Raw genomic sequence first — 27,978 nt, 5'->3', positions numbered from 1 at the left:
CCGGCAGTCAACCCCACGTGGCTTCCGCGTCCCGCGTGGCGATCCTCCCGGCCGCCCCGCGCCCAGCGTGAGCACCGCACACCGAGTCCCCCAGCGGGCGGCCCCACCCGGCTCAGCGCGTGCCCCGGTGGGTGCCGTGCTCCCCGTGGGCACCCCGGCGGCGGGCAGCGCCGTGGGACGCAGCGGTCCGGTCCGGCCCGGGAAGGGTTAAGCGGCGGGGCCGGCGGCGGGGGGCGGAGCGCGGCCGCCCCGGGATAAGGCGCGGCGCCGGGCAGGGCTCAGACCCTCCGGGAGCCGCGGGCAGCGCCGTGCCGGGCCCACCCGTGCCGGGCCCACCCGTGCCGGGCCGGGCCATGCCTCGCGGCGGCGGCGGCTGCTCCCGGCGGCGGCGCAGCGGGGGGGTAACGGGGCGCGCAGCCCCCCCGGCACCGGCCATGAGCGCCCGGGCGGCGGGCAGAGCCTGAGCCCCCGTCCCGGCCCCGGTGGGCAGCGCCCGCCCGCCCCCGCCATGCTGCCCCGGACGGCTCGGGACCTGCCCCAAGGTAGGCGCGGGCCCGGCACCGGCACCGGCACCGGGACCCGGGGGGGAGCCGGGCTGCGGAGCCGCCCGCCGTGGGGCGGCCCGGGGAAGCCGTCGGGTGCCCGAGGACACCTCGGGGCGCACGGCGGCACCTAACGTGGGGCCGTGGGTGCTCCGCTGCACAGCCTGCCTTAACGGGGCCTCGGGGGGGGTGCCCGGTGCCAACCTGCGGTGGTTGAGGAGTTGGGGGTGGGGGGGGGAGCATCCCGTGTGCGAGGCTGCCCGATGCCACGGTGATGGGCACGGTCGGTTGGAGGAGGGGGGGTCGCGGAGGTGCCGGGGTGCGCAGCCGCGGGGGGGAAGGTGCGGTGCCTGGAACCGCTACGGGAGCGGAGCGGGACGGTGGCGGCTTGTGGGGGGGGGGGGTGTTGGGGGCCGGTTGGCACGGGGAGCGGGCCCGGGAGCCGGTGACTTCAGCGCCAAACTGAGTCAGCCCGCGGCGAGGGGGAGTGACAGATGGGGCGCGGGAGGGGGGCGCGGGGGGGGGGCGCGCCGGGGGAGGGGGGCGGCGCCAGCGGCTCCTCGCACCCCCCCCTCTCTCCTTCCCCGCCCCACGCCGCGGGGGGGGGAGGAGAAGGGAGCTCGGAGCCTCCCCCCCCCACCGCCGGCACCGGGCCAGGCCGCCCGGCTTGAATTATGGATGAAGCGCTCGGGTTGCAGCGGCGGGGCAGGGCGCGCCCCGCTTCCTTCCTCTTTCCCTTCCCCACGCGCGCTCGCGGCGGGGGTGGGGGCTCGCGCGCGCGCGCGCGGAGGGGGGGGCGGGGGGGGCGGAGGCGGCGGTGCGAACAACAGGAACGGCGGCGGCGGCGGCGCGTGTCACCGGGCGAGCGCGTCAGCCCGCGCCCACGCGTGCGCCGCCCCGCACGTGGCCCGCGGCACGCGCGCACGTGGGCCGGCCCCGCCGCGGGGTGGGGTGGGGGGGGGGAAGAGGGGGTTGCCGACTCTCCCCGCGAGAGCGTGGCCCTAAGGGCTGGTCAGCACCCCGGAGGGTCCTTGGGGTGCTCTGGGGTGGTTGCAGCCCCGGGGGCTCCCCACGGACCCCCCTCCCCCAGGGGCTTGGAGGGGGGGGCAGTGCCCTCGGCAGGGCTGCAGGGAGGGTGCCCCTGTGGGGTGTCAAGGCCCTTGGGGGGCTCCTTGGGGGGCACAGCGCTATGGGGCAGTTGCAGCTCTGGGGGCTCCTCTGGGTGCATGGCCCAAGGTGGGGGGAGTCAGTGCCCCAGGGGGCTCCTTGGGGTGCTCACCCCAAAAGGGTGCCCTCGGTCCTGGGGGGCTCCTTGGGGTGCTTAGCCCTATAGGGTGCCCTCAGACTCAGGGGGCTCCTTGGGGTGCACAGTGCCACGGGGTGGTCCGTGCCCTGGAGGGCTCCCTGGGGTGCTCAGCCCTACAGGGTGCCCTCGGTCCCAGGGGGCTCCTTGGGGTGCTCAGCCCCACAAGGTGGTCCGTGCCCTGGAGGGCTCCCTGGGGTGCTCAGCCCTACAGGGTGCTCCTAGCCCCAGGGGGCTCCTTGGGGTGCCCAGCCCCACAAGGTGGTCCGTGCCCTGGAGGGCTCCCTGGGGTGCTCAGCCCTACAGGGTGCTCCTAGCCCCAGGGGGCTCCTTGGGGTGCCCAGCCCCACAAGGTGGTCCATGCCCTGGAGGGCTCCCTGGGGTGCTCAGCCCTATAGGGTGCCCTCAGCTCCAGGGGGCTCCTTGGGGTGCTCAGCCCTACAGGATGCCCTCAGCCCCAGGGGGCTCCTTGGGGTGCCCAGCCCCACAAGGTGGTCCGTGCCCTGGAGGGCTCCCTGGGGTGCTCAGCCCTACAGGGTGCCCTCGGTCCTGGGGGGCTCCTTGGGGTGCTCAGCCCTATAGGGTGTGCTTAGCCCCGGAGTGCTCCTTGGGGTGCTCAACCCTATAGGGTGCCCTCGGCCCCAGGGGGCTCCTTGGGGTGCACAGTGCCATGGGGTGGTCTGTGCCCTGGAGGGCTTCTTGGGGTGCTTAGCCCTACAGGGTGCCCCTAGCCCCAGGGGGCTCCTTGGGGTGCACAGTGCCACGGGGTGGTCTGTGCCCTGGGGGGCTCCTTGGGGTGCTCAGCCCTATAGGGTGCCCTCAGCCCCAGGAGACTCCCTGGGGTGCTGCAAGCCCCCGGGGCAGTCGATGCCCTCGGGGACCCTGCGCTGGGACGGGGCACGCGGCGGGGGGAGAGGAGGGGGCCGCAGCGGCCGGGGGCTGGCGGCCGTGCCCCCGGGCTGACGCCCCGCGCCCTGTGCCCGCAGGCCGGCGCCTGGCGGCCCTGCTCCTGGCGGCGCTGGCGTGGGTGCCCGGCGGGGCGCCCGCCTGCCCCGCGCTCTGCACCTGCTACGTCTCGCCGCCCACCGTCAGCTGCCAGGCCAACAACTTCTCCGCGGTGCCCGCGGGGCTGCCGCCCGGCGCCCGCCGCCTCTTCCTGCAGAACAACGTCATCGGGGCGCTGCGGGCCGGCACCTTCGGGCCCAGCACCGTCACCCTCTGGCTCTACTCCAACAACATCTCCTCCATCCAGCCGGGCACCTTCCGCCACCTGCCCGCCCTCGAGGAGCTCGACCTGGGCGACAACCCGCACCTCCGGGCCCTGGCGCCCGACACCTTCCACGGCCTCCGGCGCCTCCAGGCCCTGCACCTCTACCGGTGCCAGCTGGCCAGCCTGCCCAGCGCCATCTTCCGCGGCCTCCACAGCCTCCAGTACCTCTACCTGCAGGAGAACGGGCTGCTCTACCTGCAGGTGCGGCCCCGGGGACGGCTGCGGATGGGGGACATGCCCACGGGGTGGGCGGGAAAGCCACCGGCGGGGTCGGGCGAGGAGCTCTAAGGGGTCCTCTGGCCAGGGTGACGAGGGATGCCCCTGGAGCAAGGACAAGGTGGCAGGGGGATGCCCATGGGGCAGGGTGACAAGAGACGCCCATGGGACAAGAACAGTGATGGCCATGGGGCAGGCTGCATGGGGCAAGGTGACAAGGGGCACCCGTGGGACAAAGGTGTGGATGCAGGGGGGGTGCCCGTGGGGCAGGGTGCATGAGGTAGGGATGCAGGGAGACACCCATGGGGTGGGATGCACAAGGCAGGGTGACAAAAGACACCCGTAGGACAAGGACCAGGATGCATGGGGACACCCATGGCATAGGATGCATGAGGCAGGGTGACAAGAGACACCCATGGGATGAGGGCAGGGATGCAGGGGGACACCCATGGGGTGGGATGCACAAGGCAGGGAGACAAGGGACACCCGTGGGACAAGGACCAGGATGCAGGGGGACACCCATGGGGTGGGATGCACAAGGCAGGGAGACAAGGGACACCTGTGGGACAAGGACCAGGATGCAGGGGGACACCCATGGGGTGGGATGCACAAGGCAGGGAGACAAGGGACACCTGTGGGACAAGGACCAGGATGCAGGGGGACACCCATGGGGTGGGATGCACGAGGCGGGGAGACAAGAGACACCCGTGGGACAAGGACCAGGATGCAGGGGGACACCCATGGGGTGGGATGCACAAGGCAGGGAGACAAGGGACACCTGTGGGACAAGGACCAGGATGCAGGGGGACACCCATGGGGTGGGATGCACAAGGCAGGGAGACAAGGGACACCCGTGGGACAAGGACCAGGATGCAGGGGGACACCCATGGGGTGGGATGCACAAGGCAGGGAGACAAGGGACACCCGTGGGACAAGGACCAGGATGCAGGGGGACACCCATGGGGTGGGATGCACAAGGCAGGGAGACAAGGGACACCTGTGGGACAAGGACCAGGATGCAGGGGGACACCCATGGGGTGGGATGCACGAGGCGGGGAGACAAGAGACACCCATGGGACAAGGACCAGGATGCAGGGGGACACCCAAGGCATAGGATGCACGAGGCAGGGTGACAAGAGACACCCGTGGGACAAGGACCAGGATGCAGGGGGACACCCATGGAGCAGGGTGCATGGAGTAGGGATGCAGGGGGCGGACACCCATGGGGTAGGATGCACGAGGCAGGGTGACAAGAGACACCCATGGGACCGTCACCGCCGTCACCCCCCCCCCCCCCGCAGGACGACCTCTTCGCCGACCTGGCCAACCTGAGCCACCTCTTCCTACACGGCAACCGGGTGCGGGCGCTGTCGGAGGGCGTCTTCCGGGGGCTGGCGAGCCTGGACCGCCTGCTGCTGCACGCCAACCGCCTGGCCGCCGTGCACCGGCGCGCTTTCCGCGGCCTGGCCCGCCTCACCATCCTCTACCTGTTCAACAACAGCCTGGCGGCGCTGCCGGGGGACCCGCTGGCCGCCTTGCCCGCCCTCCAGTTCCTCCGCCTCAACGCCAACCCCTGGGCCTGCGACTGCCGCGCGCGCCCGCTCTGGGCCTGGTTCCGCCGCACCCGCGTCTCGAGCTCGGCCGTCCTCTGCGCCAGCCCCCCGCGGCGCCGCGGCACCGACCTGCGGCACCTGCGCCCCGCCGACTTCGACGGCTGCCCCCCGCCCCGCGCCGACGACGAGGAGGAGGAGGAGGAGGAGGAGGAAGGAGAGGGTGCCGCCGCCGACGGGGGTCCGCCGGGGCGCCCCGGCACCCTGCCGGCCGCGCCGCCCTCCGCTTTCTACCGCGACCTGCCCCCCCACGACCTCCGGGGTCCCCAAACCCGGCCGCACCCCAGCGACTACTGGGGGGGTTACGGGACCCCCGCCGAAGCGGCCGGCCGCTGCCCCCGCTCCCCTTGCGCCCCCTTACCCTCGCCCGCCCCGGCCCCCCGACCCGCCGCCCTGCTGCCCCTGCTGCTGCTGCTGCCCCAAATCTGAGCGCCCCCCCCCTCCCGGGACCTGCCGGCGGTGCGAGTGGGCCGGGGGGCCCCCCCAGGACTGCGAGCACCCCCCTGCCTTTGCTCCTGAGTGACCCCCCCCCCCCCACCTCGGGAACCGAAAAGGTTGGAGATTATTTATTAAAAATGGTCTTATTTTGGGAGAGCGGCGCCTCGGCTGGCGGCGGCGGTGGTGGGGGGGGGCCGGGCACCGCCGGAGCTTTTCCAGGTCACGTCTTTCTCCTCGTGAAATATTGATGCCCCCCCGCCGCCGGCACCGCTGCTATTCCCGGCGCGGCGGGGTGTAACGTGAGACGCGGTGCGTGCCGGCGCCCCGACCTCCGTGGTCCGGAGGAGCCCCCGGGGACGGCGGGGCACGAGCGCGCACCCCCTGCCTCCGGCGCGGCGGCCGTGTGTGTGTCGCTGGGGTGTCTCGTGCCCTCTCCGGCTGTCCCTGTCCGAGTGTTTGCGGCAGGCGGGGGCACGCGGCTCGGTCTTCGGGACGGCTCTGTGCAGGCGTCCCTCTGCACGGGTGTATGCACCCGTCTCTGGGGTGTCCCCGTGCGGCTGTGCCTGTGCGGCTGTGCCGGTGTGAGTGCGTGTGTCTCTAGGGTGTCTCCGGGCGGGTGTCCCTGGGCTCTCTCCAGCTGTCCCTGTGGGGGTCCAAGCATCCCTGGGCTGTCTCTCTCCGGCTGTCCCTTATGCCTGTGTCTCTGGGGTGTCTCTCTCCGGCTGTCTCTGGTGCACGCGTGTGTCTCCAGGGTGCCTTCGTGCAGGTGTCCCCATGGGGGTGTCCCTGGGCTGTCTCTCTCTGGCTGTCCCTGGGGGTGTCCCTGCCTGTGTCCCCCGGTGTGTGTGCACACACGCACCTCTGGGCTGCTTCTGTGCAGGTGTCCCTGGGTGGTGTCTCTTTCCGGGTGTCCCCAGGGGGTGTCTCTCTCCGGCTGTCCCTGCGCCTGTCCCCGCAGGTGTCCCCAGGGGGTGTCTCTCTCCGGCTGTCCCTGCAGGCCAGCGGGGCCGGCTCAGACAGCGCCCTGCGCCCACCCTACGGGGGATTATGGGGCTCAGGCCAGCTCTGCCTAATCCCGGGGATTATAAGGGCTGGGCCCGGGGCGGGGCGGGGGCACCCAGGGGTGCACCCTGCAAGGACACAGCAGGGGACAGCAGGGGACAGCCAGGGCAGCACCACCGCTCATCCCGATTCAGGGGGTCGAGGAAAAGACCTCTTCCCCTGCCACCCCCCCGGCTGGGGTGCGCACGACCCCCTGCGAGCCACAAGCGAATCCCCCCGCCGCCGCCCCGGCTCCGAGCCTCGCTGCCCTGCAGTGGTACCCGCGTCCCGGAGTGACGCCGCGGCGAGCCGAGGGTGCTCCGAAACACCTGGGTTTATTGGGGTGGCGGGGAGAGGGTGTCCCGGGCGGGTGTCCCACCGGCGGCTCAGGCGGTGCCGGAGCCCTGCTGCATGCGCTTGAGGAGCTCCTCGTCCTGCAGCGACAGCTCCGTCAGCTTCTTGCCCATCCTCTCGTGGACGTCGAGGTACTTGGCCACGCAGCGGTCCAGGCACACGCTCTCGCCCTTGGACAGCTCGGCGTCCTTGTAGTGGGGGGGCACGCACTTCCGGTGGCACGCGTGGGTCATCCTGCGCCGGCACCCGTCACCCGGGCGTCCCCCGAGCCCCCAGCGCCTCCCGGCACCCCCTAAAGTACCTCCCAATGTCCCACAGCCCTCAGCACCTCCCGTGCCCCCCAGTACCCTCCAATGCCCCCCAGTGTCCCCCATGCCCCCCAGCACCCCTCAATGTTCCACGGCACCCCCAATGCCCCCCAGCACCCCCCGTGCCCCCTAGCACCCCAATGCCCCCCATACCCCCCCCAATGTCCCACAGCACCCCAACACCCCCCAGTGTCCCACAGCCCTCGGCACCCCCCATGCCCCCCAGCACCCCCCAACGTCCCACAGCACCCAGCACCCCCCAGCCCCCCCATGCCCCCCAGCACCCCCAATGTCCCACAGCACCCAGCACCCCCCAGCCCCCCAATGCCCCCCAGCACCCCCAATGTTCCCCAACACCCCCCATGCCCCCCAGCACCCCCAATGTCCCACAGCACCCAGCACCCCCCAGCCCAATGCCCCCCGTGCCCCCTAGCGCCCCCCATTCCCCCAGCCACCCCCAGCCCCCCAATACCCCCCGTGCCCCCCAGCACCCCCCAACGCCCCCCCAGCCCCGGGCTCCTCCCCCTGTCCCCCAGCGCCGCCCAGTGCCCCGCTGGTCCCCACCGGTTGTACATGTCGGCCATCATGTCCACCTCCAGCTCGGCCGCCAGCTGCTGGGCCCGCATCGGGTCCATGGCGCCGGGCACGGGCACGGGCACGACCACCCCGCGGCGGCGGCGGCTGCCGGCCGGAACCACGTGGGGGCGCGCGCGCGCGCTTCCGCCCCGGCACGGGACCGCCCCGCCTCGCGGCGGAGCCAATAGGAGCCAGGCGCGGAGAGGGCAGGGGCTCAGCCCCCAACGCGGATAGGGCGGGCCGGGAGGAGGGGGCGGGACGGCGCGGGGCAGCCATAGAGAGGGAGCGGGGTTGCGGGGCGGGGGGGGGGGGACGGTGAGGGCGGCGGATAGAGAGGACGCTCGCGCTGCCCGCCGAAGGGGGCGGAGCCAGAGCAGCAGCGGGCGGGATTGGCGAAGGCGCGCCCCGCCCCCTCGCGGCTGGGCCCCGCCCCCTCCGCGGAGTCCTCCCGGCCCCGTGGGCCTGTCCGGGGAGCCCCGGCCCCCCCCGGCCCCGTGGGGGGGGGTCTCAGTCCCCCCCCGTCCCCTCTGTGTCCCCACGGTCCTGTGGGGGGTCTCAGTCCCCCCCCGTCCCCTTGCGTCCCCACGGCCCCATGGGGGGTCCCCTCATGTCCCCCCTTCTGCATGGCTCTATGGGGGTGTCCCTGTCCCTCCCATGTCCCCCATGTCCCTATGACCCTGTGGGGGGGTTCCCTGTCCTCCCCTGTCCCCCCGAGTCCCCATGGCCTTGCAGGGGGGGGGTTCCTGTACCCCCCATCCCCGTGTGTCCCCATGGCCCTGGGGGGAGGTCCCTGTCCCCCCATGTCCGCCATGTCCCCATGGCCCTGGGGGGGTCCCTGTTCCCCCTTGTCCCCATGGCCCTGTGGGGAGTTCCCTGTCCCCCCATGTCCGCCATGTCCCCATGGCCCTGGGGGGAGTTCCCTGTCCCCCCTTGTCCCCATGGCCCTGGGGGGGGGGTCCCTGTCCCCCCATGTCCCCATGGCCCTGTGGGGAGTTCCCTGTCCCCCCATGTCCGCCATGTCCCCATGGCCCTGGGGGGGGTCCCTGTCCCCCCTTGTCCCCATGGCCCTGGGGGGGGTCCCTGTCCCCCCATGTCCCCCATGTCCCCATGGCCCTGGGGGGAGTTCCCTGTCCCCCCTTGTCCCCATGGCCCTGTGGGGAGTTCCCTGTCCCCCCTTGTCCCCATGGCCCTGGGGGGGGTCCCTGTCCCCCCATGTCCGCCATGTCCCCATGGCCCTGGGGGGGGGTCCCTGTCCCCCCTTGTCCCCATGGCCCTGGGGGGAGTTCCCTGTCCCCCCTTGTCCCCATGGCCCTGGGGGGGGGTCCCTGTCCCCCCATGTCCGCCATGTCCCCATGGCCCTGGGGGGGGGTCCCTGTCCCCCCATGTCCCCACGGCCCTGTGGGAGGGTTCCTGTCCCCCCCCCCATTCCCCCATGACCCCCTATGTCCCCATGGCTCTGTATGGGGGGTGGTCCCTGTCCCCCTCATCCCCCCTTGTCCCCCCTGTCCCCCGTACGCGCCTGCCCCCCCCACCTCGTCCCTTCGTCCCTGTGTCCCCGCAGCCGGGCGCCCCCGCCACGTCCCTGTCCCGGGCCCGCGTGGGCGACCCCGGGCCCGGCCAGCTCCCCGCACGCCTGTCCCCCCGCGTGCCCCATGTCCCTGCCTGTCCCCGCGGGCCCCAGCCCGGCCCCCCCCCGGCCTGCATGAAAGGGGCACCTGTTCCGCCGGGTAAAAATAGGCAGCGAGTGGGGCCGGCCGCGGCGCCAGCACCGGTGAGTGGGGCCGGCAGTGGGGGGCACTGAGGGCAGCGGCCGGGGGGCACCGCTGGGGGCTGGGGGCCGTGGGGTGGGGGCTGCCATGGGGCACTGCTTGGGGCTGTGGGGTGGGGGCTGCCGTGGGGCACCGCTTGGGGCTGTGGGGTGGGGGCTGCCATGGGGCACCGCTTGGGGCCGGGGGGTGGGGGCTGCCGTGGGGCACCGCTTGGGGCCGGGGGGTGGGGGCTGCTGGGGGGCACCGCTTGGGGCCGGGGGGCAGGGGCTGCCATGGGGTGCCGCTTGGGGCTGTAGGGCAGGGGCTGCTGTGGGGCACTGCTTGGGGCTGGGAGCTATGGAGCAGGGGCTGCCATGGGGCACTGCTTGGGGCCATGGGGCAGGGGCTGCTGTGGGGCATCGCTTGGGGCCGTGGGGCAGGGGCTACCGGGGGGGCGCCGCTTGGGGCTGTGGGGCAGGGGCTGCCTTTGGGCACCACTTGGGGCCGTGGGGTGGGGGCTGCTGTGGGGCACCACTTGGGGCCGTGAGGCAGGGGCTGCTGTGGGGCACTGCTTGGGGCTGGGGGTCTGGGGCCACTGTGGGGCACTGCATGGGGCTGGGGGTTGTGGCATGGGGGCTGCTGTGGGGCACCGCTTGGGGCTGGGGGCCGTGGGGCGGGGCCCGCCGTGGGGTGCCACGGGGGAAGGCACCTGGCCGGGGCTTTTCGCCCCGCTCAGCCCCCTGGCACGGCCCCCCCGGTGCTGCCGTCGCAGACATGGAGCCCGAGGGAGCTGCCCGGCCGCCCGCTGCCCCCGAGCCCCCCGCCTGCCCCACGGCGCTGCCGCCTGCTGCGGGGGGGGGGCCTGAGGGGCAGGAGGGGGGCACTGCTGCGGGGGGGCCCACGGCGGGGGCGGATGGGGTGGCGGGGGGCAAGGCCGAGGCAGCAAAGGATCCTGGGAGCGAGGCCGAGGCAGCAGAGGCTGCTGGGAGTGAGGTGAAGGCAGCAGAGGCTGCTGGGAGGGAGGCCGGGGCAGCAGAGGCTGCTGGGAGGGAGGCGAAGGGAGCAGAGGCTGCTGGGAGTGAGGCTGAGGCAGCAAAGGATCCTGGGAGGGAGGCTAAAGGAGCAGAGGCTGCTGGGAGCGAGGCGAAGGGAGCAGAGGCTGCTGGGAGGGAGGCCGAGGCAGCAGAGGCTGCTGGGAGCAAGGCGAATGGAGCAGAGGCTGCTGGGAGGGAGGCTAAAGGAGCAGAGGCTGCTGGGAGCGAGGCTAAAGGAGCAGAGGCTGCTGGGAGCGAGGCCGAGGCAGCAGAGGCTGCTGGGAGGGAGGCTAAAGGAGCAGAGGCTGCTGGGAGCGAGGCGAAGGGAGCAGAGGCTGCTGGGAGGGAGGCCGAGGCAGCAGAGGCTGCTGGGAGGGAGGCTAAAGGAGCAGAGGCTGCTGGGAGCGAGGCCGGGACAGCAGAGGCTGCTGGGAGGGAGGCTAAAGGAGCAGAGGCTGCTGGGAGCGAGGCGAAGGGAGCAGAGGCTGCTGGGAGGGAGGCCGAGGCAGCAGAGGCTGCTGGGAGGGAGGCTAAAGGAGCAGAGGCTGCTGGGAGCGAGGCCGGGACAGCAGAGGCTGCTGGGAGGGAGGCTAAAGGAGCAGAGGCTGCTGGGAGCGAGGCCAGGACAGCAGAGGCTGCTGGGAGCGAGGCCGGGACAGCAGAGGCTGCTGGGAGGGAGGCCGGGACAGCAGAGGCTGCGGGGAGGGAGGCCGGGGCTGGGATGGAGGCCGGGGCAGCGCAGCGGGGGGCCGGGGCGGCGGCCGAGCCCCCCCCGGGCCAGCAGGGCCCCACGTGGCAGCAGGACGAGGACGACGAGCTGTGGCCCGAGTTCGGGCCCGCCAGCCCCACGTCCCCCCCGGCGTCCCCCGTGTCGCCCACCTCTCCTGCGGCCCCCACCGCCCCCACCGGTGAGTGCCGGGCTGCCAGGGAGGGCACCGCACCTCCGGGGGCCCCGTACGATCCCCCCCAGGGGTCCCCTATAGCTCCACCACCCCCCTGGGATCCCCTATAGCTGCCCCACGCCCCCAGGGGTCCCCTATAGCTCTACCATCCCCCTATAGGATCCCCTATAGCTGCCCCATGCCCCTGGGATCCCCTATAGCTCCGCTATCCCCCTGGGATCCCCTATAGTTCCCCTGTCCCCCTGGGATGCCCTATAGCTGCCCCATGCCCCCGGGGTCCCCTATAGCTCTGCCATCCCCCTGGGATCCCCTATAGCTGCCCCAACCCACCTGCCCACCCAGGACCCCCGTTCCCCCAGGATCTCCTATAGCTGCCCCGTTCCACCCCCCCGGGACCCCCATCTCCCCCGGGATGCCCTATAGCTCCCACATCCCCCCGGGATGCCCTAGAGCTGCCCCGTTCCCCCCCCCGGGCGCCCCCGACCCCTCTGCTCTCCCCACAGCTGGCGCCGTCGCGGGCTCGGGGGGCCGGCAGAGGTGAGCGTGGGCCGGGCCCCCCGGCTGCCCCCCACCCCCCCAACCGCGGCACCCATGCCCAGCACCTGCACCCCGCGACCTGGCTGCCCCACGCCTGGCACCCCATGGCCTGCGCCCCGTGACCCCAAGCCACACGGCCACCATCCCACGGCCTGTGCCCCATGGCTGGCACCCCATGGCCCCATGCCCGACGGCTGCCACCCCACGGCTGCCACCCCATGACCTGTGCCCCACAGCTGCCACCCCACAGCCTGCGCCCCATGGCCCCATGCCTGACAGCTGCCACCCCACGGCTGCTACCCCATGGCCTGTGTCCCATGGCCCCATGCCCGACAGCTGCCACCCCACAGCTGCCACCCCATGGCCTGCGCCCCATGGCCCCATGCCCAACGGCTGCCACCCCACGGCTGCCACCCCATGACCTGCACCCCATGGCCCCATGCCCCATGGCTGGCATCCCCCTGCCATACCCCCTGGCTATCACCCCTGGTCCCCCCGCCCCATGCCCCCCACCCCACGCTGGCTCTGTGCCCACAGGGGGGCAGCCGGGGGGGCGCCGGGGCACCGGGTCGGGGGGCGGGTGCCGGTGGGCACCCGGGCGCAGGGGCGCAGCGCCATCCTGGAGAAGTTCGGAGGGTGAGTGGGGCTGGGGTGCGGGGGGCCCACGGGGCACCAATGGGGAGCCGCCGGGGGGGCTGCCGGCCAATGGGGGGGCACCGTGGCTGAGCGCTGGGCCAATGGGGAGGCACCTGGGGGCAACAGTTGGCCAATGGGGAATCACTGTTGAGGGGGCAACAGGCCAATGGGGAGATACTGGGGGAGCCATGGGCCAACGGGAAACCACGCTGGGGGGAGCCATGGGCCAATGGGGAGCCGCCGGGGGGACCATGGGCCAATGGGGAGCACCTAGGGAGGGTGGAAATGGGCCAATGGGGGGATATGGGGAGAGCGATGGGCCAATGGGAAGCCATACTGGGGGGAGCCATGGACCAATGGGGAGATACTGGGGGACGATGGACCAATGGGGAGCACCTAGGGAGGGCGGAAATGGGCCAATGGGGGGATATGGGCAGAGCAATGGGCCAACGGGAAGCCATACTGGGGGGAGCCATGGACCAATGGGGAGATACTGGAGGACCATGGGCCAATGGGGAGCCCCTGGGGAGAGCCAGAGGGGGAGAAATGGGCCAGTGGGGAGGTACTGGGAGAGGGATGGGCCAATGGGGAGATATTGGGGGAGGGATGGGCCAACAGGGAGATACTGGGGAGGGGCGAACGGGCCAATGGGAGGTACTGGGGGAGCGACGGGGCGGCGAGGAGGGTCGCCCGGCCCCACAGCACCCAGCCCCATGGCCCCCCGGCCCCAGGGCGGCCACGGGCCCGGCCCCCCACCTGAAGCGCGTGGGGGGCGCCAACACGGTGAAGGCCATGCTGCTGGAGTGGTGCCGCGCCAGGACCCGCGGCTACGAGGTGAGCGGGCGGCGGGGGGGGCGGCGGGGTGGGGGCGCGCGCGGGGCCGAGCCGTGACGTTCCCCCCCACCTGCCCCGGCAGCACGTCGACATCCAGAACTTTTCGGGGAGCTGGGGCACGGGCCTGGCCTTCTGCGCCCTCATCCACAGCTTCTTCCCCGACGCCTTCGACTACGCCAGCTTGGTGCCCCACAACCGCCGCGAGAACTTCACCCTGGCCTTCGCCACCGCGCAGTGAGTGTCCGTCCCACCACCACCACCAAACCCCGGCCCCACAGCCGCCCCTCGGCACCCGCCCCACGGCTGCCCCTGCCGCAGGGACCGGGCCGACTGCGCCCCGCTGCTGGAGGTGGACGACATGGTGAGGCTGAAGGTGCCCGACGCCAAGTGCGTCTACACCTACGTGCAGGAACTCTACCGCAGCCTGGTGGCCAAGGGGCTGGTGAAGACCAAGAAGCGCTGAGGGCTGCTCCCAGCGCCGCCCGGTGGGCGCCCCCCACCCCAGCGCTTTCTCCCCTCCTTTGCCCCCCCAGTAAAGGCTTTGTTGGCCCATCACGGCACGCCGGGAAGGACTTTATTTCTCGGCTTACGTTGGCGAGGTCCCACGGAGCGATGCCTGCGCCGGGACCAGCCTGGGCAGGGAGGGTGCCGAGGTGGTGCCCTCGGGTTGGGGAGGGGGCTCAGCGGGGGGCAGCGGCAGCGGGGCGCTGCTTGCTGTGGAGGCGGGCGTGCTCCTCCGCCTTGCGCCGGAAGAGCTCGGGGTCGGCGGCCAGCTCGCGGGCCAGGTCCTCCCGCAGCACGCGCTGGAGGTCCAGGCTGTCCACCAGCAGCAGCAGGTCCTGGAGCACTGCGGGAATTAGGGGGGGTGTCAGCGCAGGAACGGAGGGGTGCGCCCCGCGTGTCCCCCCAGCCCGGCCGGCGCGTGGTACCCACCGTGGAGGGCGCGGGTGGTGGGCGACCAGTGCTCGGTGGTGGTGAGGGGCTGGCACACGCGGCCCTGCTGGTCCACGCCGGGATGGTAGATCTGGGTCCGGAAGGTGACGCTGGGGGGCACCAGGGGGTAATGCGGGGAGAAGGCGAGCTCGAAGCGGAAGGCGCCCACGTTGTAGGGGGGGTTGTTCTGCCGTGGCAAGGGGGGGGGCACCTCAGCCCCACACCGTGCCCTGCCCCCGGGGCAGTGCAAGGGAGGGCCCCCCCCCAGCAAGGTGGGCACCCCGTGTCCAGGACCTTCAGCCCACCCCCTCAGCCCCCCCCGAGGGTCCCCCCTCTGTGCCCCCACCCTCAGAGGAGATCCTCCACCCAGAGCCCCCACCCTGCCCCCAGGAGACCCCCCGAGGGATCCCCCCCAGCGCCCCCAGCCCCCCCTGGGCACCCCCCGAGGGATCCCCCCCAGTGCCCCCAGCCCCCCCCGGGCACACCCCAAGGGATCCCCCCCAGCACCCCCAGCCTCCCCCCAGGGCACCCCCTGGTCATCCCCCCCAGCTCCCCCAGCCCCCCCCGGGGATCCCCCCCAGCACCCCCAGCCCCCCCGGGGATCCCCCCCCAGCGCCCCCAGCCCCCCCAGGGCACCCCCCGAGGGATCCCCCCCAGCCCCCCCCAGGGCACCCCCCGGGGATCCCCCCCAGCACCCCCAGCCTCCCCCCAGGGCACCCCCTGGTCATCCCCCCCAGCTCCCCCAGCCCCCCCCGGGGATCCCCCCCAGCGCCCCCCGGCCCGCACTCACGGGCAGCAGCAGCCCCCCCCAGCGCAGCACGCTGCCCCCCAGCGGGCCCAGCTCGCACGCCCCTTCCCACCGCCGCGCCTCCTCCAGCTCCTGCGGGCGGCACGCGTCAGGGGGGCGGGGCCTCCGCGGAGGACACGCCCCCTCGGGGGCGGGGCACCTCCCGGCCCCGCCCCTCCGGCGGGGAGGTCCCGTCGGAGAACCGAAACTGGAGCTCGCCCGCCGCCGGGTTGGGACGCGGTACCGGCCCCCCGCTACCGGCACCGCCGGTACCGGCACTCCTGGTCCCCCCCCGCCCCCCGCACCCCGCTACCTGCGCCCCTCAGCCCGCTGCTGGCACCGGCACCCCCCAGCGGAGCTACCGCCGCACCCCCGAACCGACCCCCACATCCCAGAGCCGGCCCCCCGGGGCACCGCTGGGCCTGCCCCCCGGCGCCCCGTCCCGGCGCCCCCCGCCCACCTTGGCCAGCCTCCTGCTCCCAGCCATGTCCAAGACCGTGTCCAGCCTGGTTGGGGTGCTGCAGCTGCTCCTGTCCCGGGGAGGGGCTCCGTGCAGGCCACGCCCCCGCAGGGTGGGGTGGGGCCTAGTGGGGGCGGGGCCAGACAGGCCTTCAGGCTCCCTGGGGGGCCATGGAGATGGGTGGGTTGGGGGGCCAGACAGGCCTTCAGGCTCCCTGGGGGGCCATGGAGATGGGTGCGTTGAGGGGCCAGACCTCCCTGGGGGCCATGGAGATGGGTGGGGTGAGGGGCCAGATAGGCCTTCAGACTCCCTGGGGGGCCATGGAGATGGGTGCGTTGAGGGGCCAGATAGGCCTTCAGACTCCCTGGGGGCCATGGAGATGGGTGCGTTGAGGGGCCAGATAGGCCTTCAGGCTCCCTGGGGGCCATGGAGATGGGTGGGGTGAGGGGCCAGATAGGCCTTCAGGCTCCCTGGGGGCCATGGAGATGGGTGGGGTGAGGGGCCAGATAGGCCTTCAGACTCCCTGGGGGCCATGGAGATAGTCAGGGATTAAAAGGCCAGACATGCCTTTGGCCTCCTTGGGGGGCCATGGTGATCAGGGTTGTGGGGCTAGAGGTGTTTGTTTCCCTCGGGACTGCAGAGGTAGGTATTGGGGGACTAGATGTGCTCTTGATCCCCCTGCGAGCCATAGAGTTGGAGGAGGGGACACTGAGGGACCAGACATGCCCTTGGCCACCCTCAGGCCATAGCGATTGGAACCAAGGGGCCAGACATGCCCCAGGTAGCCCTAAGCCCCAAAGCTCCAGCAGGGTTGAAGGCCCAAGGCTGACCCCAGCTGCACGGCTGCAGAGAAGCGGGGTTAGGGGAACCTGCCTGCTCCCACCAGGCTGGGGAAGCCAGGCAGTTACAGCCCCACATGCCCCATATCTCACCGGTGCCCAGAGGCAGCCAGCTGGGCTGTCTTACGTGGGGGTGGGAGGGCAGTTAGGGGGCTCAATCCCCCAAACACCTTGCCTGGGACCACAGAGAGGAGAGGTTGAGTAGCCAGACCACATGTGGCCCCTCAAGTGGTGGGGCAGGGGGCCAAGGGGCTGGCAGTTGGCAGGGAAAGCTTGGGGATGCTGGTTCCCACCCCTGCTCAGCGGTGCCCCCCAGACACTCCCCGAAGCGTCTTCACGTGGGTCCCATCCCACCGCCACCCCCCGCCAGTGTGCTGTTTTGCAGCACAAGGAGGGTGTTGACCCTGCTGCTGGCCTGGCCTCTTCTGGGCCCGTGCTGGGGGTCAGCCCCACGGCCAGGGCACTGAGGGAGCTCTTCTCCTCCAGCTTCACCCTCATCGCTTCCCTAGGGCCAACACTCCGGTTGGGGGTCAGATCCGCTGCCGAGGGACACCCCAGCTTGCCTGGGGGCAAGGAAGCCAGCCTGGAGGAAACAACCTCAGCTCCGGGCCTGGGGCGCTACGGCACAAGGGTTCATGCCCTTGCCACGGGATCATAGAGATGAGCCAAAGAGGGGCCAGACTCTCCTGGAGCGACCAGAGGTGCTGTAGAAGTGTGAGCAGGCCTTCTGCTGGATCATCCCCAGCGGCGTGAAGACACAGCAGCTATCAGGCACTACTTGTCACCACAGGGCCATAGAGCTGGGGCAGTTGAGTGGCTAGCCTGCCCCACCCCACTCCCAAAGGAAGCCTACCCAAGAGGGTGGGTCCTCCAGCACCCAGCGCTGAGCAGTGGAGGGAGAGCCAAGCTGGGTAACGGGAAGGGCTGGAAGGGGGGGGGTGCACCCTGATGCAGGCACCGCCTCCTGGCCCACCCCGTGGCCCGGCCCCCAAGCACCCCCCCATGCTGCCAGACCGGCTGATTTACAGGAAGCCTCGGCGGCCACCCGCCCTCCTTAATCTTTAACCACATTGGGCCGCGTCTGGCCAGTTCGTCAGGCCAGTTCCCCTCTGCTCCCGGGCGGACACACAGGGACCTGACCTGCTGCCGGGCACTTAGGTGGGCCCGGGGGGGGTCCTCCTCCTCCTGCCCCTGCCCCAACCTCCCTGGGAAGGGGGAGGGGGGATGCTGGGGACGGGGAGCAGGGGTTGCTGAGTCCCCGTGGGTGGTGCTGGGCCCCCCAGGGTGTCCAGCTGGACCCTGACCTGTGTTACCCACCAGGACGTCCACCATGAAGCTCTGGCTGCCCTTGGCGTGCTTGGCCGCTGTGGCCGCAGCATCCGTCACCCCGGTAAGTGCTGCCCTGCGGACACAGGGGCACCCTGGGCCCCCTTGCCTACCCTCACCTGGGGTGTCTGCACCCAGGGACCCCTGACCACCCTCACCCAGGGTCTCTGCACCCAGGGCCCTGTGCTGGAGGCCTCTCCCCAAGGGCTGAAGCTGACCAAACTGCAGCCGGTGCAGCTGGTGCCACCCCCTGCCGACCGCCCGGGCACAGAGGAGGACACTGGGACGACAAGCCCACCTCTACCTGGGACCAAAGCCCACCCCGAAACGGTGCCCAGCTTGGCTGCAGCCCTCAACGTCACGGAGAGTCCCAGCCCGGGCACAGAGGGGGCCACGGGGCCAGCAAGCACCCACCCCAGCCCCACGGAGCCGGAGGGGCCGCCCGAGGATGCAGTCACCCTGGCCAGCAGGACCACAGCAGCACCTGTGCCCACAACCACGGAGGGGCCCACCAGCGCCCCAGGCACGACTGCCCCACCGTGCCCAGGGGACGAGGAGCCGGCTGAGGCCTGTGGGGCACCCACAGGGGCACAGACAGCTGCGGTGGCTGAGGCGCTGAGCACCTTTGCCCTGCGCTTCTACCAGCGGATGGCAGAGGCCACCGACCCTGGCTCCAACCTGCTCTTCTCACCCATCAACGTGGCCTTGGCGCTGTCACACCTCCTGCTGGGTGAGGGGCAGGGCAATGCCACGCTCACTGCTACAAGCACTGCAATGGGCACCACTGTGGGCACCACTGTGGGCACTGCTATGGTGACCACAATGGGCACCGCTGTGGGGTACTGCTACGAGCACTGTGATGGGCACCACCATGGGCGCTGCTATAGTGACCACCATGGACACGGCTATGGTGATGGCAATGAGCACTGCTATGGGTACCACTGTGGGCACTGCTGTGGGCACCACCATGGGCACCACTGTGGGCACCACCATGGGCACTGCTATGGTGACCACCATGGGCACAACTATGGTGATGGCAATAAGCACTGCTATGGGCACTGCTATGGGCACTGCTATAGTGACCACAACGGGCACGGCTATGGTGATGGCAATGAGCACTGCTATGGGCACCGCTGTGGGCACCGCTATGGGCACCGCTGTGGGCACCGCTATGGGCACCACCACGGGCACCACTGTGGGCACCACCATGGGAACAGCTACATATGAGTTTGTGGGCACTGCCATGGGCACTGCTATGGGCACTGCTATGCGTGCTGCTGTGGGCACCACCATGGGCACTGCTATGGGCACCACCACGGGTACCACCACGGGCACCACCACGGGCTCTGCTATGGGCACTGCTGTGGTGACCACAATGGGCACTGCTATGGGGCACTGCTACGGGCCCTGCTATGGGCACTGCTATGGGCACCACCACGGGCGCTGCTATGGGCACCGCAGCAAGCACGCTCACGGCCACCCGCGCGAGTGACTCGGGTGCACGACCACCAGGCGTCAGCGTGTGGCACCCCATGCCCGCACAGCGCCGTTACGTGCATGCCCGACTGCCGCAAACTCGTATGCGCGCAGACGGCTGTGACGCCCGCGCCAACGCATGGGGTGCTGAGCCCAGCATGTGCCCGCAGGCGCCCGCGGTGAGACCCAGGAGCGCCTGGGCGCCGTGCTGGCCTACCCGCCAGAGCTGCCCTGCGTGCACCGCTCCCTCCGCCAGCTCACCAAGTCCCCGGGCCTCCTCTCCGCCTCGCAGATCTTCCACCACAAAGGTGAGCCCTGCTCGAGGTGCCCGGGGTGCCAGGAGGCACCGGGCGCACGTCCTCAGGGTGGGACGGGGAAACCGAGGCAGAGGCTGACGCGCCGCCCGTGGCAGAGCTGCACCTCACCTCCCGCTTCCTGAACGAGTCGTGGCGCTTCTACGAGGCCCGGCCCTGGGTGCTGAGCGGCAACGAGAGCCTCGACCTGCTGCGCATCAACAAGTGGGTGCGCGATGCCACCCAGGGGCGCCTGCCGCGCCTCCTCGACGAGCTGCCCCCCGACCCCCAGCTGGTGCTGCTCAGCGCTGTCTACTTCCAGGGTACGGCCTGGCCTGCCACTCCCGGGACCTGCCCTGGGACCTGCCCCGGGACCTGCCCCGGGACCTGCCCTGGGAACCTCCTCTGGGATCTACCCTGGGACCTGCTCTGGGGATCAGCCTTGGGATCTGCCCTGGGAACCTCCTCTGGGACCTGCCCTGGGACCTGCTCTGGGGCTTGGTCTTGGATCTGCCCTGGGACCTCCTCCGGGAGTCTGCTCTGGGACCTGCCCTGGGATCTGCCCTGGGACCTCCTCTGGGAGTCTGCTCTGGGACCTGCCCTGGGACCTGCCCTGGGACCTGCTCTGGGGCTTGGTCTTGGATCTGCCCTGGGACCTCCTCCGGGAGTCTCCTCTGGGACCTGCCCTGGGACCTGTCCTGGGACCTGCTCTGGGGATTGGCCTTGGGATCTGCCCTGGGATCTGCCCTGGGGATCTACTTTGTGACCTGCTCTGGTACCTGCCTTGGGATCTGCCCTGGGACCTGCTCTGGGAATCTGCTCTGGGACCTGCTCTGGGGCTTAGCCTTGGGATCTGCCCTGGGGACCTTCCCTGGAACCTCCTCTGGGAATCTGCTCTGGGACCTGCCCTGGGACCTGCTCCGGGGCTTGGCTCTGCCATTGGCCCTGGCATCCACCCTAGAGCCTGGCCTTGGGCGAGCTGCGGCCCGTGCGCGGCAAGTGTCCTCGGTGGCGCGGAGGTCCAACAAGGAGCCCCCCGCCCTGGGAGCCCCCCGCGGGCGCCCCCGCAGCCTCCCGTGGCCGCCCTGTCCCCACAGGCAAGTGGCAGACGCCGTTCCAGGTCAAGGACACCATGCCGCAGCCCTTCCTGCGCCCAGGGCGCCCGTCCGTTCTCGTCCCCACCATGACCAGCAAGAAGTACCCCGTGACCTCCTTCATCGAGCCCAGCCTGCGGGCCCAGGTATGGCCTCGCCTCCCGCAGGGCCTGCAGCAGCCATGCTGGGCCGTGACCTCATTTCCTGCAGAACCAAGCAGCGGCCATGCTAGGTTATGACCTCATTTCCTAAGGAGCCAAGCAGGGGCCATTCTGGGTTGTGACCTCACTTCTTGTGGAGTATAGCAGCAGCCATGCTGGGTCATGACCTCACTTCCCATAGAGCCCAGCAGCAGCAGCCATGCTGGGTCATGACCTCACTTCCCATAGAGCCCAGCAGCAGCAGCCATGCTGGGTCATGACCTCACTTCCTGTGGAGCCAACTAGCAGCCATGCTGGGTCATGACCTCACTTCCCATAGAGCCAACTAGCAGCCATGCTGGGTCATGACTTGGCTGCCTGTAGCAGCCCGCGGGGCAGGCAGCGGCCACGGCCGGCCGCCCCCTTGCAGAGCACCGCACTGCTGCTGGGGGACGCCAGCGCTGACGTCCATCCCTCCCGCAGGTGGGGCGGCTCCAGCTGAGCCAGGGCCTGAGCCTGGTGCTGCTGCTGCCGCAGGGCGCCCTGGGGGCGCTGGAGGCGCTGGAGCGGGCGCTCAGCCCCGCCGCCTTCCTCGCCCTCCTGCACAAGGCGGCCGCCATCCCGCCCCGGGCCACCGTGCTGGCCCTGCCCCGCTTCCGCCTCGACCTCTCCCAGGACGTCATGGCCATCGTCCATGAGATGGGTGAGTATGACCCCCCCCAACCTGCGAGGGGTCATTATTTTCTGGGGGGGGGAGGCATGACATCACTTCCCGTGCAGGAATTAGCCCGGCATGACATCACACCCTGTGCAGGAAGTGATGCCCCCTCCAGGAGGGGGCTGGCACCTCCCAGGCCCTTGACCCTGCATGGCCCCGTGCAGCTGCCCCCTCCCCTGTCCCTGGGGCCCCCCTTGTCCTCATCCCCCCTTGGTGCTCCTTGGTGGCCCACAGAGACCCTCCGTGTCCCAGGGTTCCTTGGTGCCCACAGCGTCCCCCCCAAGCCCTCCTGTCCCTTGATGTCCCCTAGTGCCCACGATGCCCCCCCGACTCTTCTATCTCTTGATGTCCTCCAGTGCCCATGGTGTCCCTCACCACCCTGATGCCCCCAATGTTCCCCCCTCCCCAACTCTTCTATCTCTTGATGTCCTCCAGTGCCCATGGTGTCTCTCAGCACCCTGGTGCCCCCAATGTCCCCCCTCGACTCTTCTATCTCTTGATGTCCTCCAGTGCCCATGGTGTCTCTCAGCACCCTGGTGCCCCCAATGTCCCCCCTCGACTCTTCTATCTCTTGATGTCCTCCAGTGCCCATGGTGTCCCTCAGCACCCTGGTGCCCCCAATGTTCCCCCCCCGACTCTTCTATCTCTTGATGTCTTCCAGTGCCCATGGTGTGCCCTCAGTATTCCTGGTGGCCCAATGTCCCCCAGCACCCCAGTGTCCACTGATGTCCCCCAGGGCCCACAACGTCCCAGGTTTCCCTTGCTGTCCCCCAGCAACCTGGTGTCCTCAGTGCTCCCAGTATCCCTGGTTTCCCCAGTGCCTCCTGGCATCTTGGTGTGTCCCCAGCATCCCCGGTGTCCCCGGGTGCCCCATGTGTCCCCCCCCCCCCGGTGTCCCCAGTGCCCCCGGAGTCCCCAGGTTCCCCAGTATCCTCCTGCGCTCCCCGGTGTCCCTGTGCCCCTGGGTCCCCCGGGGTCCCCCCGCCGCGCGGCGCCGCCTGACGCCCGTCCCCGCAGACTACGGGCTGTTCCTGGACGCGGAGCTGTGCGGGCTGGCGCGGGGGCAGGCGGTGGCGGTGGACACGGCGCGGCACCGGGCCGTGCTGGCGCTGGACGAGGCCGGCGTGGAGGCGGCGGCCGCCGTGGCCACCTCGCTGGCCCGCACCGCCCACGTCCTCGAGGCCCTGCGGCCCTTCCTCTTCGTGCTGTGGGACGACGCGCGCCGGCTCCCCCTCTTCATGGGCCGCCTCAGCGACCCCCGGCCCTGACGCCCGTCCCCCCCACCGGCACCCGGTTCCTCCGGCGCCCGTGGCCGGCCCTCCTGCCCGCCGCTTCCCTGCCTCCTTCCTCCCTCCCGCCCTCCTCCTCTGCCTCCTTCCTACCCTCCTCCTCCTCTCCCTCCTCTTTACCTTCCTCCCTCCCTCCTCCTCTGCCTCCTTCCCTCCCTTCCTCCTCCCTTCCTCCTCCTCTGCCCCTTCCCTCCCTCCCTCCTCCTCTGCCCCCTTCCCTCCCTGCCTCCCTCCTTCCTCCCTCCCTCCTCCTCTGCCTCCTTCCTACCCTCTTTCTTCCCCTCCCTCCTTTCCTTCCCTCCCTCCTTACTCCATTCCCACCTCCCCACCGCCTTCCTTCCCTCCCCCCTTCCCACCCTCCTCCTTCCTTCTCTCCCTTTCTTCCTCCTTCCCTCCCTCCTTCCCACCTGCCTCCTTCCCCTTCTCTCTCCCTTTCTTCCTACCTCCTCCCCTCCCTCCTCCCCTTCCTCCTCTCCCTCCTTCTTTCCCTCCTTCCTCCCTCCTTCCCACCCTCCTCCTCCTCCCCTCCCTCCTCCCCTTCCCACCCTCCTCCTCCCCTTCCTCCCTCCCTCCCCCCCCAGGGCCTCCATTTCCCTGCCCAGCCCCAATAAAGGCGCAGAGCCCCGGGGGCCACGCACGCCTGGCGCTTTCCTAGAAAAAAAGCCTTTATTCCTGGTACAAGGGTGGGCCGGGGTGGGCCGGGGTGGGGGGTGACGCCGCCGGGTCCTCACTCCCAGCCCTTCTCCTTCACCATGTGGGACGGGGAGAGGCGCCATGAGCGCCGGTGGGACAGCTTTTCGGGGAGCTGGTGGGCTCGGGGGGTGGGGTGGGGGGGCGGCACTCATCACGGATTTCCAGCCCAGGGTGGTCTTGCAGCAACAACAACAAAAAAAGGGGCGGGGGTCAAACGGGGAGCACCGTGCCCAGCACCCATCGCCCTCCTGCATCCCCCCCCCCGGCTGTTACCCCCCTACCCTGCTGCCGCCACCAGCTGAGACCGGCCCAGCTCATCACAGCAGTGGGTGTGTGGGTTGGGGGGGGGGAGGTGAAAGCGGACGGCCTCCCGGGGCCCCGTGCTCACCGTCTCGTCCCGGCGGCGGGGGGGGAGGGGTCGGAATCACGGTCCCCCTGACGTCACCGCCCGCGCTATGACGTCACCCCGTGCCATGACGTCACCGCGCGCCCGATGGCCCCGCGGCGCTGGCGGGACCCCACGCCCCGGCCGCACGCAAATCAAATGCAGATGAGACCCGGGGCAGGGAAGGGAGGGCGGCATGCAAATGGCATGCAAATGAGATGCAGATGAGCCCGGCGCCTTTCCCACGGGGCCGCGGGCACGTTCTAAGGAGATGCAAATGGCATGCCAAAGAACGCGTGACGCACGGCGCGCGCGGGGAGGGGGAGGTCCCAAGCCTGACATGCAAATATATGCAAATGAGCCGGGAGCGCGATCGGCCCCCGCGGGGCAGCGCCCTGGACTACGTCTCCCAGGGGGCGCCGCGCGCCGCCGCGCCTGCGCGCTGGGGGGGAAGGGGGCCGCGCGGCCGCCGAGGGGGACGCGTCACCCAGGAGGCGCCGCGCGCGGGTGCCCTGGCAACGCCCCCTCCGACTTGCCCCCTCATGGGTCCGGCGCGGGGTCGCCCGCGTGACCTCACTTCCGGCGCGGCCTAGAGACGCCCCCCCGCGGGGGCCGGAAGTGCGCCGGCTCCGCGAGCGCCCCGGTAAGAGGGTGGGGGGGGAGGCGCCGGGCCGGCCACGGGGGTGCCCCCCCCCCCGCGCCTGGGGCAGGGCGAGACCCCCGAGCCGGGCCGGGGTTGGGGCGGGGACCCCCTGGAGCGGGCCGGGGGAAGCCTGGGGGCCCCCTGGAGCGGGCCGGGGACTCGCAAGGCGAGTCGGGGCCCCCTAAGTGGACTGGGGTCCCCTGGAGCAGGCTGGAGACCCGCGAGTCGGGCAGGGGCCCCCTAAATGGGCCGAGGACCCCCCCCCGGAGCGGGCCAGGGATTCCCAAATCCGGCTGGAGGAGGGTCGGGGACGCTGAGGTGGTGCGGGCAGAGCTGGGGCTGGGTGGGGGGAAGGAGCAGGGGCAGCTCCCCCAGCAGGGCTGGGGAAGGAGCTGCCGTGCCCCGCCGCTGACAGCCTGCGCTGCCCCGCAGAGGGCCAAGCGATGGCGGACGATGGCGGCGACGAGAAGAAGCAGGTGGCCAAGTTCGAGCTGGAGCGGGAGACGGAGTTGCGGTTCGAGGTGGAGGCCTCGCAGACGGTGCAGCTGGAGCTGCTCACCGGCATGGCAGAGGTCTTCGGCACCGAGCTCACCCGCAACAAGAAGTTCACCTTCGACGCCGGCGCCAAGGTGGCCGTCTTCACCTGGCACGGCTGCACCGTGCAGCTCAGCGGGCGCACCGAGGTGGCCTACGTCTCCAAGGACACCCCCATGCTGCTCTACCTCAACACCCACACGGCCCTGGAGCAGATGCGCCGGCAGGCGGAGCGCGAGGACGAGCGGGGGCCCCGCGTCATGGTGGTGGGCCCCACGGACGTGGGCAAGTCGACCGTGTGCCGCCTGCTGCTGAACTACGCCGTGCGCCTGGGGCGCCGGCCCACCTTTGTGGAGCTGGACGTGGGCCAGGGCTCCGTCTCCATCCCCGGCACCATGGGGGCCCTCTACATTGAGCGCCCTGCCGACGTGGAGGAGGGCTTCTCCCTGCAGGCCCCGCTGGTTTATCACTTCGGCTCCACCACGCCTGGCACCAACATCAAGCTGTACAATAAGGTGAGTATGGGGGGGGGGCCCGGGGGGGGGTCTGGGAACGGTGCAGCCCTGCGGTAGGGCCCGGGCACGGGGCTGCACCGCTTTTGGAGGCTTTTGCAGGTTAAACCCTGAGCAACCTGATCTGGCTTGGTAGTCAGCCCTGTTTGGGGCAGGGCTAGGGCTAGGGCTAGAGCTCCCTTCCGCCTTACTTATTCTGGGAGACTCTGATCTGTTTTGCTGCTACGTAAAACCATGGTGCGCTTCAGTGTCGTGCCTGCTTCCGGGCGCTCCTGCTCAAGAAAGACGTTGTGAAGTTTGAGAAGGTGCAGAGAGGCGTAACTGTATCAAGGGGATGGAGTAGCTGTGTTAGGAGAGACTAAGAAGGCCGCAGCCTTTCAGTCCAGAGAGGAGAGGGCTGAGGGAGTCTGACGGGTTTACAAAATCGTACAGCTGCTAGGTGAGCCAAACGGGGAACTGTTAGTCACCGCAGCTTGCAACAGAGGAAATACGGGACGTCCGATGAAACCAGCTGGAAATTGGTTTAGAGCAAATAAAAACAAGCTCTTCTGTACACAGCTGTCACAGCAGGCTGCGGAGGCAGACAGAATCGGCGGGGTCAAGAGGGACTTAATGCATTCGTGGACAGCAGGCCCATAAATAGATGTGAAAAAGGGTGGGCAGAGATGTACTTTCTACCATCCCTACAGCTGCATGGGGAGCTGGGTAGAAATGGACTGCAGAAGGTGACCAGGCTCACATGTCCTCCTTTAAAAAAAAAAAAAAAAAGTGTCTGTCATTGCCAATGTCTCTTGCTGTTTGGGGATAGAAGCTTCTCAGTTGCTCCCCTGAGCCTTTTACCCAGTCAGGACCAATGTGGTCCTACTCACGTGCTGTGGCTTTGAGGATCTCAAAGGAGGCGGCAAGCGTAAGCACAGCAGGGGAGATATCTGGGATGCTGAAATACTGTGGTAGCCCAGCTGGGGAAAGCGTGGAGGGGTCAGAGTGCAGAGCAGCAACGGATCCCGTCTCCTCCCTGTTCCTCCTCTGCCAGAGAAGGTGTTGCCATCTTGTCTGCTCCGGGGCTCCTAATGGCAGCAGCCCTGAGAAGGGGGTACAGGTGGAAGGGGGATTCAGCTCCTGGCGTGCCCGAAGAGATCTCTCTGTCCTAATATTTCTGCCCTTTCTTCCTCACAGATCACATCCCGCCTGGCAGACGTCTTCAACCAGCGGTGTGAAGTGAACCGCCGAGCGTCGGTAAGCGGCTGCGTCATCAACACGTGCGGCTGGGTGAAGGGCTCGGGGTACCAGGCGCTGGTGCACGCCGCCTCTGCCTTCGAGGTGGACGTGGTGGTGGTGCTGGACCAAGAGCGGCTCTACAACGAGCTGAAGAGGGACCTGCCCCACTTTGTGCGCACGGTGCTGCTCCCCAAATCCGGTGGGGTGGTGGAGCGCTCCAAGGACTTCCGGCGGGAGTGCCGAGACGACCGCATCAGGGAGTATTTCTACGGCTTCCGGGGTTGCTTCTACCCCCACGCCTTTGACGTCAAGTTCTCTGACGTCAAGATCTACAAGGTGGGGGCTCCCACCATCCCGGACTCCTGCCTCCCCCTGGGCATGTCGCAGGAGGACAACCAGCTCAAGCTGGTGCCGGTGACGCCGGGGCGGGACATGGTGCACCACCTGCTGAGCGTCAGCATGGCCGACAGCCCCGACGACAACATCTCGGAGACGAGCGTGGCCGGCTTCATCGTGGTCACCGGCGTGGACCTGGAGCGCCAGGTCTTCACCGTGCTGTCGCCTGCCCCTCGCCCGCTGCCCAAGAACTTCCTCCTCATCATGGACATTCGCTTCATGGATCTGAAGTAGAAGCAGAAAATAGGGAGTCTCCTCGGAGACGGGAGAAACAGAGGGGGCAGCCCCACACCTCAGACTTCCAGGGGAGCAAGGAAACATCTGCCAGCTGGGTCATCCTGCGCGGCTGGAAGTTGTCTGCTTGCCTGTGTCCTTTCTTCTTCATCCAGCAGGTTTCTGGCCCCGAAGTCTGGCCACTTCTCCCCTTCTCACGTGCCAGCGAGCACTGCTGAGCCCTCTCATACAAGAGGCTCGCTGCTCGATCTTTTTTTTAATATCCTTTTATAACTTTTGTTATTAAATTTCCTAGCCTTTTGCTTTTCCGTGCCCTGTGAACTTTTGTCCCGGTGCCTCAGCAGTGGGGCAAAGCGGAGGGGGCAGGTAAGGAGAAGAGCAGCTCAAGGCCGAGCGATGGGAATCCTGCGCTGCTGATAAAACAGAGAGAGGCTTTGGTGGGGGAAGCTGAGGCTGGGGAGACGGTGGGAGCAGAAGCCATGTCTTTCCTCTCCGACTTACTCCCCTGAGCTCTGCGGGGAGGGGGGGGAGCGTAGAAGAACATGACCCTCACCCCCGTGGCCTGCTGTCTTTAATGACCCGGGTAGGAGGGAGACCCCCCCCCCAAAGAGGGGGAGCAGCCCCCTGCCTCAGGGGCAGACGGGGCACCCGGGGGGCAC

General features: G+C 70.1%; 6 protein-coding genes across 6 annotated transcripts; 4 read left to right on the top strand and 2 right to left on the bottom strand.

The window, feature by feature from the left end:
- Window positions 1-438: 438 nt before the first annotated feature.
- RTN4RL2 (reticulon 4 receptor like 2) lies at window positions 439-5,533 on the top strand. The gene is made up of 3 exons (XM_068944487.1): window positions 439-542; window positions 2,832-3,316; window positions 4,633-5,533. Exons 1-3 carry the CDS (start codon window positions 509-511, stop codon window positions 5,368-5,370), a joined length of 1,257 nt encoding a protein of 418 aa, XP_068800588.1. The 5' UTR covers window positions 439-508; the 3' UTR covers window positions 5,371-5,533.
- A 1,203-nt stretch (window positions 5,534-6,736) lies between these two features.
- Window positions 6,737-7,824, bottom strand: TIMM10 (translocase of inner mitochondrial membrane 10). The gene is made up of 2 exons (XM_068944488.1): window positions 7,647-7,824; window positions 6,737-7,008 (listed from the first exon to the last, which is right to left on the bottom strand). Exons 1-2 carry the CDS (start codon window positions 7,715-7,717, stop codon window positions 6,807-6,809), a joined length of 273 nt encoding a protein of 90 aa, XP_068800589.1. The 5' UTR covers window positions 7,718-7,824; the 3' UTR covers window positions 6,737-6,806.
- A 2,356-nt stretch (window positions 7,825-10,180) lies between these two features.
- On the top strand, window positions 10,181-13,866 carry SMTNL1 (smoothelin like 1). Its single transcript, XM_068944096.1, has 6 exons — window positions 10,181-11,348; window positions 11,846-11,879; window positions 12,417-12,515; window positions 13,247-13,349; window positions 13,432-13,583; window positions 13,668-13,866. Exons 1-6 carry the CDS (start codon window positions 10,181-10,183, stop codon window positions 13,810-13,812), a joined length of 1,701 nt encoding a protein of 566 aa, XP_068800197.1. The 3' UTR covers window positions 13,813-13,866.
- Window positions 13,867-13,906: 40 nt separating this feature from the next.
- Window positions 13,907-15,632, bottom strand: UBE2L6 (ubiquitin conjugating enzyme E2 L6). Its single transcript, XM_068944486.1, has 4 exons — window positions 15,530-15,632; window positions 15,073-15,162; window positions 14,283-14,469; window positions 13,907-14,196 (listed from the first exon to the last, which is right to left on the bottom strand). The coding sequence occupies exons 1-4, from the start codon at window positions 15,554-15,556 to the stop codon at window positions 14,030-14,032; spliced, it is 471 nt and encodes a 156-aa protein (XP_068800587.1). The 5' UTR covers window positions 15,557-15,632; the 3' UTR covers window positions 13,907-14,029.
- A 1,740-nt stretch (window positions 15,633-17,372) lies between these two features.
- Window positions 17,373-23,354, top strand: SERPING1 (serpin family G member 1). Its single transcript, XM_068944485.1, has 8 exons — window positions 17,373-17,526; window positions 17,689-17,758; window positions 17,872-18,424; window positions 19,341-19,478; window positions 19,583-19,786; window positions 20,561-20,703; window positions 21,181-21,400; window positions 22,433-23,354. Exons 2-8 carry the CDS (start codon window positions 17,699-17,701, stop codon window positions 22,681-22,683), a joined length of 1,569 nt encoding a protein of 522 aa, XP_068800586.1. The 5' UTR covers window positions 17,373-17,526; window positions 17,689-17,698; the 3' UTR covers window positions 22,684-23,354.
- A 912-nt stretch (window positions 23,355-24,266) lies between these two features.
- CLP1 (cleavage factor polyribonucleotide kinase subunit 1) lies at window positions 24,267-27,621 on the top strand. The gene is made up of 3 exons (XM_068944484.1): window positions 24,267-24,425; window positions 24,858-25,474; window positions 26,648-27,621. The coding sequence occupies exons 2-3, from the start codon at window positions 24,869-24,871 to the stop codon at window positions 27,317-27,319; spliced, it is 1,278 nt and encodes a 425-aa protein (XP_068800585.1). The 5' UTR covers window positions 24,267-24,425; window positions 24,858-24,868; the 3' UTR covers window positions 27,320-27,621.
- Window positions 27,622-27,978: the final 357 nt, after the last annotated feature.

The sequence above is a fragment of the Struthio camelus genome, chromosome 5, assembly GCF_040807025.1.
Source record: "Struthio camelus isolate bStrCam1 chromosome 5, bStrCam1.hap1, whole genome shotgun sequence".
Lineage (NCBI taxonomy): Eukaryota > Metazoa > Chordata > Aves > Struthioniformes > Struthionidae > Struthio > Struthio camelus.
The sequence above is the reverse complement of the archived record's forward strand: the minus strand, read 5'-3'. Positions and strand labels throughout refer to the sequence as shown.